Source organism: Ranitomeya variabilis, chromosome 7, assembly GCF_051348905.1.
Source record: "Ranitomeya variabilis isolate aRanVar5 chromosome 7, aRanVar5.hap1, whole genome shotgun sequence".
In the NCBI taxonomy this organism is placed as follows: Eukaryota; Metazoa; Chordata; class Amphibia; order Anura; family Dendrobatidae; genus Ranitomeya; species Ranitomeya variabilis.
In genome coordinates, this window is record NC_135238.1 from 43830225 (window position 1) to 43841138 (window position 10914).

General features: G+C 41.2%; 1 protein-coding gene across 1 annotated transcript; it reads left to right on the plus strand.

The window, feature by feature from the left end:
• The first annotated feature begins 7394 nt into the window (after positions 1 to 7394).
• LOC143786202 (odorant receptor 131-2-like) lies at positions 7395 to 8366 on the plus strand. The gene has a single exon (XM_077275490.1). It carries the CDS (start codon positions 7425 to 7427, stop codon positions 8364 to 8366), a length of 942 nt encoding a protein of 313 aa, XP_077131605.1. The 5' UTR covers positions 7395 to 7424.
• Positions 8367 to 10914: the final 2548 nt, after the last annotated feature.

Genomic DNA, 10914 nt, shown 5'->3' on the forward strand with positions numbered 1-10914 from the left:
AGCACAATCCATTTTTGCGCCTGTAATTTTGACGTTCGCCTCTAGACAAAACACGATCGCATTGCATAGGCTCTAATGCCTTTTCAGAGGTCACCGCCAAATGGTGCACAGGTCTTTGCTCAGAAGACACCGCCATATGGTGCACAGGTTTTTGCTCAGAAGATACCGCCATATGGTGCACAGATTTTTCCTCAGAAGACCCCGCCATATGGTGCACAGATTTGCGCTCCCGCAAACGCCGATCAATCTGGATAGCCAATTTCATGGCATCATTCAGACCTGTAGGCACAGGGAACCCCACCATGACATCCTTCACGGCATCAGAGAGACCTTCTCTGAAATTAGCTGCTAAAGCGCACTCATTCCATCTAGTAAGCACCGACCATTTACGGAATTTCTGGCAGTATATCTCAGCTTCATCTTGCCCTTGGGAAAGAGCTATCAAGGCTTTCTCAGCCAAAATCTCCAAATTAGGCTCTTCATAAAGCAACCCCAAAGCCTGAAAAAACGCATCTACATTTAACAACGCAGGATCCCCTGGCGATAATGCAAATGCCCAACTTTGTGGGTCGCCGCACAGTAGAGAGATAACAATTTTAACTTGTTGAGTATGATCACCAGCAGAGTGAGATCTCAGAGACAAAAACAATTTACAATTTTCTCTGAAACTCAAAAACCGGGATCTGTCTCCGGTAAAGTATTCAGGCAGAGGAATCTTAGGTTCAGACATTGGAGCACGTATAACAAAATCTTGTAAGTTCTGTACTTTTGTCGCAAGGTTATTCAAACCTGCAACTAAACTCTGTGGATCCATGTTTCAAATGGGTGTAACCCAAGCATTCAGAGGTTAAGAGGAGAGGAAAAAAAAAAAAAAGGCTGAAGACTGCAGTTTAAGCAAGGAATACAAATGAGCAAACTAAGGTGCACTTTCAAACACAGAAAAAAAAAACACCTTTTCTCCTCCTTCCTGCTTTAGTGCATATTTTAACACATAGATTTTTTACTGGCCGGCCAAACTGTTATGGTTACCCCAATGACCAGGGGAATAAAAATACAAAACGGACTAGCTCTCGGGTGATGGAAACTAAGGTCGACCGTGACCTGAACCTGACCCAACACTTACAGTAGCCGGGGGATGTACCTACGATGCCCTAGACACCACGCGCCAGCCGGAGATCTAACTACCCCTATAAGAGGAATATACAGGCCTGCCTTACCTCCAGTGAGGAACCCCAAAAGATGATAGTAGGCCCCCACAGATATTGACGGTGAGTTCAGAGGAAATGACATACGTAGGATGAACAGCAGATTTAGCACAGTGAGGTCCGCTTACTAGATAGCAGAAGGACAGGAAAGTGTTACTTCACGGTCAACCTAAAAACACTATTCAAAAACACCATCCAGAAATTACTTTAAACTCCAGTGACAACTCATGCCACTGGAGTAGTAATTTTCTGTCCACAAGAGCTTCCAGCACTGAAGAGTCACATTGCAGATAGCTGGACAAAAATAGCAAAAACAAGAAACAAAATTCAACTTAGCTGAACTGGAACTTGAGGCAGGTGAATGCAACAGAATGCTACTAGCACATTGTTGGCCGGCATATGACTAACAGCCAAGCAGCCTTAAATAGGAAACTCCCCTAGAGGGTGGCGACAGGTAATCAGAGATGGAGGAAGGCACATAAGAGACACTACCATAACAGACCACCGGGGGAGCCCACAAACCGAATACACAACAGGGGACATTATAAGAGGGGCTGTCTATGGGGACATTATAAGAGGGGCTGCCTATGGGGACATAAGGAGCTGGCTATGGGGACATTATAAGAGGGGCTGTCTATGGGGACATTATAAGAGGGGCTGTCTATGGGGACATTATAAGAGGGGCTGTCTATGGGGACATTATAATAGGGGCTGTCTATGGGGAAATTATAAGAGGGGCTGTCTATGGGGAAATTATAAGAGGGGCTGTCTATGGGGACATTATAAGAGGGGCTGTCTATGGGGAAATTATAAGAGGGGCTGCCCATGGGGACATTATAAGAGGGGCTGCCTATGGGGACATAAGGAGCTGGCTATGGGGACATTATAGGAGGGGCTGTCTAAGGGGACATTATAAGAGGGGCTGTCTATGGGGACATTATAAGAGGGGCTGTCTATGGGGACATTATAAGAGGGGCTGCCTATGGGGACATTATAAGAGGGGCTGTCTATGGGGACATTATAAGAGGGGCTGTCTATGGGGACATTATAAGAGGGGCTGTCTATGGGGACATTATAAGAGGGGCTGCCTATGGGGACATAAGGAGCTGGCTAAGGGGACATTTCCAGTTGGGGCTAGCTATGGGGATATAAGGGGCTGTCTATGGGGACATTATAAGAGGGGCTAGCTATGGGGACATTATAAGAGGGGCTGTCTATGGGGACATTATAAGAGGGGCTGTCTATGGGGACATTATAAGAGGGGCTGTCTATGGGGACATAAGGAGCTGGCTAAGGGGACATTTCCAGTTGGGGCTGGCTACGGGGATATAAGGGGCTGTCTATGGGGACATTATAAGAGGGGCTAGCTATGGGGACAAAAGGAGCTGTCTATGATGATACTATAAGATGGGCTGCCTATGGGAAGTTCACCTTCCAACAAGACAATGACCCTAAGCACACAGCAAAAATAACAAAGGAGTGGCTTCAGAACAACTCTGTGACCATTCCTGATCGGCCCAGCCAGAGCCCTGACCTAAACCCAATGGAGAATCTCTGGAGAGACCTGAAAATGGCGTCTACCAACGTTCACCATCCAACCTGACAGAACTGGAGAGGATCTGCAAGGAAGAATGGCTGAGGATCCCCAAATCCAGGGGGGAAAAACTTGTTGCATCATTCCCAAGAAGACTCCTGGCTGTACTGGTGCAAAATGAGCTTCTACTCAATACTGAGCAAAGGGGCTGAAGACTTATGGCCATGGGAGATTTCAGTTTTTTCTTTTTCAATAAATTTGCTAAAATTTCTACATTACTGTTATCTTTTCAGTCAAGATGGGGTGCAGAGTGATCATTAATGAGAAAAAAAATAACTTTTTTGAATTGACCAAATGGCTACAATGACACACAGAGGGCATGAATACTTTCCTCACCCACTGATTATACCTATGGCTATACTCCATTTCTGTGTTAGTCTGTGTTGTTGTATACAAGTGACTGGTTCTCACAAACTCTTTTGAAGAAGCAATAAGAAATGGGCAACATTAACGACTGTATACGTAGTGGTCAGCTAATGAAACTTAGTGCAGCAGATGAAGCGCATCATGTTACTTCCCTAATAAATGGGAAGATGCACAGCAGCGCCATCAACTCAGAACCGGCCACAACCAGTGGGAACCAGCTACACTTGTCTACTGTTTGGAGAAGTCTGGCCAGAAGTGGCGTTCATGGAAGAATTGTGGCCAAACGTTAAAAAAAGTGACAAAAAGAAGTGATGGAGGTGATTGCGGTCACCAGATACTGATGATGGAGGGAACGGGCGGTCAGCAAATATTGATTTTATTTAGATTTCTCTTTGCATTTTGTTAATTGATAAACTATTCACACTTCTATTTTTTAAAGAATTCTAATTTTGCAGCATTTTTTTCAAACATGTCTAATAGGTTTGCGCAGTACTGTATATATAGAAGTCACACTTGGCAAACGTTCTAGCTCATAATTATAGGTATCAGGTCAATGACTGAATCACAAGGGTATAATGATTGCAGTTCAGGTCCCACTGGGCTTGATGTTGTGCAGTGTGATTACCCGGGTGGGAAGAGATTTGGAGCGGCCCTCAGAGCAGGGAGGGTATATATATATATGTGTATATGTATATATGTGTATATAGACTTGAGTCATGGGATGTGACTGCTGATCTGAGATGTGGTGAGTGTGAAGAGGCGGCACAGACATTTTGTATCCACTATAACAAGATAAACAAGAATCATTCTACAAAAGAAAAACTTTTATTTTGCCTTTTTGGTTGTGAATTGTTAAATGTATTTACCAAAGCCCCTTATTGGGGAACGTCTGACAACTATTTAAAGTGTATCGCCAGCTTAAAGGGGGTGTTCACCTTTGGGGACATGACTTTTTTTTTAACTTAAATGCATGTAATTAGGGCTAAAAATATATTTTTTTGCAATTGGGCTTCTGTAAACATTTTGCACCTTTTACTTTTTGCAGCCTCTGGTTGCATTGTCTATTGCAATGTGTTAACTGAGAATTCGTCGGTCAGCTCGCTATGACAATCTGATGGAGGACTTTGCATCTTTATTTGATTAGTCTTCTTCTATGGCTCGTTTCATCCGATTTGTAACCGTAAACCACATCAAAGTTAGAAGTGCAGGGACACAAAGAGTCTGTAACAGCCAAAAGGTGCAACGTGTTTATGGAAACCCAATTGCAAAAATGATTGTTATCCGCAAATCCATGCATTTAATAAAAAAAATGTCCCAAAAGGCAGATGACCCTAAACACTGGTGAAGACACAATGTGGACGGAAAGTTTTAGTTTGTATTTTTTCCTTATCAGGGAAACATTGAAAAAGTTTTGATTTTTTTTCAGTTGTGAAACTTTTTTGTTGTTGTTGGAAGCGGATATAAATGTGCGTGAAGGTTTCACAAATGTGATTGTTCATCATATGAAGGTAAGACTGTGTTTTCTTTTTTTTTTTTCAGGAAACCAATTTATATAAAAATATTCAGTTGAAAAAAGAGCAATGCAAAATTCTCCAGCTCTGATACATGAGACAATTATCCGGTGGACAGGTTATTTTTTTTAACTCATCCTGTTGATTAGATGGCTGCCCTAACACCTGTCCTGTCTGCATACTTTATTTTATTCCAGTAGAACATTTCTTAAAGGGATTCTCCATCACTTATCCATTCCACCCAAATGGGTGATGTATGGGACAGTTGCAGGGAGAACCATGCGATGTACAGATACACAGCTCATCTCTTTTAATTCATAGGACATCTCTCTGCATACAGCAAGAAGTCTCCACATTTAGGCAGAAGAGAGAGGAAATCCCTTTAACAAAGCACATAGGTCCTCATCTGTGATACTAGAGACAGCAGAAATACAGGGAACAATGTGAAACTGTGCTCCTGACAAACTGCAAGTCTGACGTTTTTAAATTTTGGAATGGAAAAAGGAAGGAACAAAAATAATAAAACAGAACAGAATGACAATGTTTGGTTTCAGCAGCCTCTATGTATCACTGAAGAATAATAAAGCAGATAGAATAGAATGACAGTGTTTGGTTTCAGCAGCCTCTATGTATCACTACAGAATAATAAAACACATAGAACAGAATGATAATGTTTGGTTTCAGCAGCCTCTATGTATAACTGCAGAATAATAAAACAGAACAGAATAATAATGTTTGCTTTCAGCAGCCTCTATGTATCACTGCAGAATAGTAAAATAGAACAGAATGACAATGTTTGGTTTCAGCAGCCTCTATGTATCACTGAAGAATAATAAAGCAGATAGAATAGATTGACAGTGTTTGGTTTCAGCAGCCTCTATGTATCACTACAGAATAATAAAACACATAGAACAGAATGATAATGTTTGGTTTCAGCAGCCTCTATGTATAACTGCAGAATAATAAAACAGAACAGAATAATAATGTTTGCTTTCAGCTGTCTCTATGTATCACTGCAGAATAGTAAAATAGAACAGAATGACAATGTTTGGTTTCAGCAGCCTCTATGTATCACTGCAGAATAATAAAATAGAACAGAATGGCAATGTTTGTTATTAGCAGCCTTTATGTATCACTGTAGAATTATAAAACAGATATAACAGAATGATAATGTTTGGTTTCAGCAGCCTCTATGTATCACTGCAGAATAATAAAAGTGATAGAAGAGAACGACAATGGTTTCAGCAGCCTCTATGTATCACTGCAGAATGAGTTGCCATTCATATCAGTCTTTGAGCGTGTCCAGCATCGTGCTCAGTACCCTTCATCTTTCTTCTTTGTCTTTGAGATGAGTAGTTTAAATATTATTACTGATCCATTAAAAAATAACTTGTATTAATTTGTTCGTTTCTCATAACTCAATAGTACACATGAAAATAAGTAATTTTGTAATTTATCTTTTCAGAGAAATCTGCTTCTTTCTCCTCCTGAACTGATCTTTCAATCTCAGTACAAGGGTAAAAGCTGTAAAATGTATATTCCGTGAAGACAGATGTGCACAATACTGAGATACTGTAGCTGTTGACAGTTGCTGCCTATAAGATTCTAGAGGAGAGGAGAGAAGGGAAGAGCTGGAGGAGACCCTGACATTCTGCTGCAAGTTCTCCTGAAATGACAGTTACACTTTAAATCTATGTTTTAAAAAAATAAATACAGTTTAAAAAGTAACTGTCATTTCAGGAGAACTTGCGATTGGACAAGAGAGTTGCTGCCTTTAAGATTCTATGGAGCGATAGGGGGAGGAAATGGAGGAGTTAGAGGAGACACTGACATTCTGCTGCAAGTTCTCCTGAAATGACAGTTACACTTTAAATCTACGTTTAAAAAAAAGGAAAAAAAAATTGAAATGTAACTGTTGTTTCAGGAGAGATTGGACATGACATTTGCTGCCTCTAAGATTCTATGGAAGGGAAGGGGATGAGGAGAAGGGAGGAGCTAGAGGAGACACTGACATTCTGCTCCTAGTTCTCCTAAAAGTTGAAATGTAACTTGTTTCAGGAGAACTTGCAGTAAAATGTCAGCGTCTCCTCCCCCTCCCCTCTACGTAGAATCTTTTAAGAACCAATGGTCATCTACTAACACAGTAATGTGAACGTCTGTCTTTCCTAAGTACAGATTTTACCCCTGAATTGTCAGCAAAAGATCAGTCCTGGAGGAGAAAGAAGCAGAGTTCTCTGATAAGATAATTTACAAGGTTGCATATTTGCATGTGTACTATCGATTTATGAAATAAAAGTTAAAGCAATGCTGACTCTTTACATATAATAGTTGCGTTCCTCCACATCAGGTCTCCAAAAGTCTTCTCAACTGGACTCTTCACTTTTTACAGTCTGCTGTGTGCATCCATCAGTAAAGTTAGGAATAATCAGCACAAGTGAAGAAGGCTCCAACCAGGGGAGACAGCAGAACCATATAGGGTGCACGAACACTACAATAACTCATCACTATGCTTTTGAGGTGGTAGTGGCCCTCATACCTTTTGGGCCCCTGTGTGGCTGAACAGGTTGCACCAATGGTATGTCCGTCTTTGTTTCCCTCCATAAACTCTTCTTCATACTTATGCCCAACACAGAACACCTTGTCCTTGAATTTTTATAGAATTGTTTTACACTATGAATGCTTTTGATTTTTCCAAACTTTTTGTATTGTTTTTTTTTTTCATTTTATTTCTTTTTTTCTGAATTTCAGATGAATTTCACAAGTAGTCAAGCAAATTCAACCAAAGTGTCTTCCCAGCTGAGTATGAACCTAGAGGTCCTGAGAACAAGTGGTTTTATCCCGACGTTCCTCTGCTTCTTTTTCTTCTTGTATTTCATAGCTGTGATGTTGAGCATCTTCCTCAAGAGTCCGAGTGCTCGGGAAAGTGCCCGCTATGTCCTGTTTGCCCACATGCTTATTAATGACACTGTGTATCTCGCTCTTGGAATTTTTCTCTTTGCGTTTTACTTTTATCCAATCACTTTTCCCGTCCCCTTCTGTTACATTCTCGTCATCATGTCTTCGACGACTCTGAAGGTCACGCCATTCAACCTGGCAGCCTTGTCCTTGGAGCGCTACATAGCCATATGCTACCCGCTAAGACACGGAGAGTTCTGCACAGTGCACAGGTGCGGTATCGCTATTTTGGTCATGTGGACCATAGTCCTGATTCCCCATATTGTGGACGTCATTATTCTCATCTTTTCAGTTGAGAGAGCCTATTTCCTACTTTATTTAAAATGTGGCCGAATAAATCTCGGATTCACCCCGGCACAGGAAATTATTCGAGTTTTTTCAAATGCTTTTACTTTTTCCCTGGCTGGTCTAATCATTATATTCACCTATGCCAAGATCATGATGGTGGCTGTGAAGATGAACTCCGGTAAAGCCTCAGCCTCCAAAGCTGGGAAAACCATCATACTCCACGCGTTTCAGCTCCTGCTGTGCATGACGTCTCTTACCTACAGAATTGTGGAAATGCAGTTCTTAGATAATATAGTACTGCTGGCCGTCATCAATTTTTGCTTTTTCATGTGTCTTCCAAGGCTTATTAGTCCTTTGATATACGGTATAAGGGATGAGCTTTTCTCTAGTAACATGAAAAAATATTTTTTGTGCAACAGGCTGAAGATGTCTTTTAGAAAGTCTTAAAACTAAAAGGCAATATTGATTATAAAGTGGAGATTGTGGTGATTTTTCCATAGTCAAATAAAGGATTTCTACCAAAAACTCCCTTAAATGTGGTTTGCAAGATGTTGATGGCTCCTTGTTGGAGTCTTTCTTCTGATCGAGCACGTTCTGATCTACAGGAAGGCCAAAATCCAGCCAGTACACAGAAGTGGTCCTTTTAATGGATAAATTCAGTACAGACTTTAAGGGGGTGAATAGTTATGCACACTGATGTTTTCAGCTGTTTTGTCCTATTTGTTTGCTTCACAAGAAAAAGAGAACCAAGGTTTACTGCTGTAGGCATGCTTCATAGTTACATAGGTTGAAAAACGACATCGGTCCATCAAGTCCATCAAGTTCTCCCTTTCTCCAGCAATTGTTCATTTTGTCACTAAATTATCTATACCTTGCAATGTTATGTGTATTGAGGATATTGTCCAGCCCTTGCATAAAAGCTGTTATAGTGTCGGCCATTACTACCGCTTGTGGTCGGCATTCCACAGTCTGACTGATCTACAGTAAAGAACCCTTTCCTATTTATCTTCCTTCCACCCGTAATGAGTGCCCCTTGGTCCTTACTGCGGTCCTTGGAAGGAATAAGTCATGCATCGTCCTCTGTACAGACCACACATATATTTATACATGTAAATGTCATCCCCTCTGAGGTGTCTTTTTTACTAAGCTAAACAAGTTCAACTTTTCCAACCTTTCATCCTATGAGCGGCCTCCATCCTTGTAATAATCTAGTTGACACCTTTGAACTGACTCTAACTTCTGAATCTCCTTTTTAAAATGTGGAGCCCAAAACTGGATCCCATATTCTAGATGTGGCCTCACCAGTTATTTGTAAAAGGGTAATAATACATTGGGATTGTGGGATTTTATCTCTCTTTTTATACATATAGTACTAATATCTTGTTTGCTTTTGCGGCTGCTGTCTGTCATTGAGTGCTGCTGCTCAGCTTACTTGTAACCAGAATCCCCCGTCCTTCTCCTGTTCTGTAGTCCGAAATTGTTCGGAAAACGATCACAAAACATAAATTCGGCACGAATATGGCACATTCAGTTTTGTGATTGGAAACACGGTAACATTTGGTAAAAGTACAGGAAAATATTTGCGTTGACACAAAAGTATTTTCACCACTTTTGCACCGATAATGGTGTTGTATCATGAGTGTTTGGCACGTGTTTGATGAGGGAGGGGGGTTGCAGAGCTCAGAGGCGCGGCATTCTTGTAAATAGTTGTTTGTTTTTTCTCCTAACTTTATGTGTGCACTTTGTGGCTAGCTAATCATGGCGCAGGAACATCCACAATGTCCAGACACAACGGCTTGTGTCATAGGCTGCTGAAATCACATGTCCTTCTCCATATAAATAGCGGACATCTTGTTTTAGCGCCATTTTTACACTGTAACAGCGCAGAGAGGCTGCTCCTGACGCTGGCACTATAAGCAGCAAGATTGTAGCTAGTTAGCTAGGCGGTTCTATATCAGTCACATAGTGTAGCTAGATGGTGTCCGGTGTGGCTGTTAAATTTACCTTCCAGCATTTTTATTTTTTATTGTCATTACTGAGGTCCACAGACAAAGCCAGCAGGGAACATGTCCTACAAGTGTGTTGTGCACTGCTTCTAGTGTGCTCCATGCACGAGTATAGCATTCTAATAAATGTTATTTCACTAGCTAAATGTGATACAGCCCGCTGTATCCCACCTTGTCATTTAGTGCTGTGGTGATATGAAACTGTCTGCAGACCTAAGGCACATTAAAAAAAAAATTACAATTTTTCTGTTGCAAAAAGCCCACTGTATCACACTTTGTTGTTGGGTAGTAAATTAAGCTGTCTGCAGATTTCATGCAGATAACCAAAAATGTTTTTCTGTTGCTAAACGTCATACAGTAGGGGACCTGACTTTCAAATAGTTTGTAGCATCTAGTGTGTTATAGATACCTGATCCAGAGACCACCAAAAAATTCTTGTGTTCCTAACGTCATACAGTACAGGACATCTGACTTTCAAATTCTTTGTAGCATATCTTCATTGTCATACAGGCCTCATCCACACTCAAACAATTCTTTCTTCTGTGAGTAACACGATACATCACGCCTTATATCACCTTGTAATTTACTGTCACTGAAATTCAGCTGTTTGCAGAGGTGGTGCAGAGTTTAAAATCTATTTTTCATGACTTGGAAAAAGCGAGGCTGTTGTTGAAGGGGAATTAGGCTTGGTGTTCAAGATGTATGTGGGGTAGATGGTAAGGTTAGTGAAAACACTAGTGAACCAACGTCACGTCCTGTGCAAAGACATCTGACAACTTCTGTTACAGGACGGGCTACTCCACTACCTTTCTTTGGCAGATGCACAGTGGTACGCCTTGTTGATGAGGCCCTGAAAGACCATGTGCTGGAGTAGATAGCAATCGCAGCTTCAAGTGGCCTTTTCTCCTCATCCTCCACCTCAACATCACACCCAGTACAGTCCACAGAGGTGGCACCCAAATTCCCTTGCTCCCCTCTGTGTCCCAGCT

What these genes read in the sequence shown, in the direction of transcription:
- LOC143786202 (XM_077275490.1), top strand. Translation starts at nt 7,425, where the DNA reads ATGAATTTCACAAGTAGTCAAGCAAATTCAACCAAAGTGTCTTCCCAG.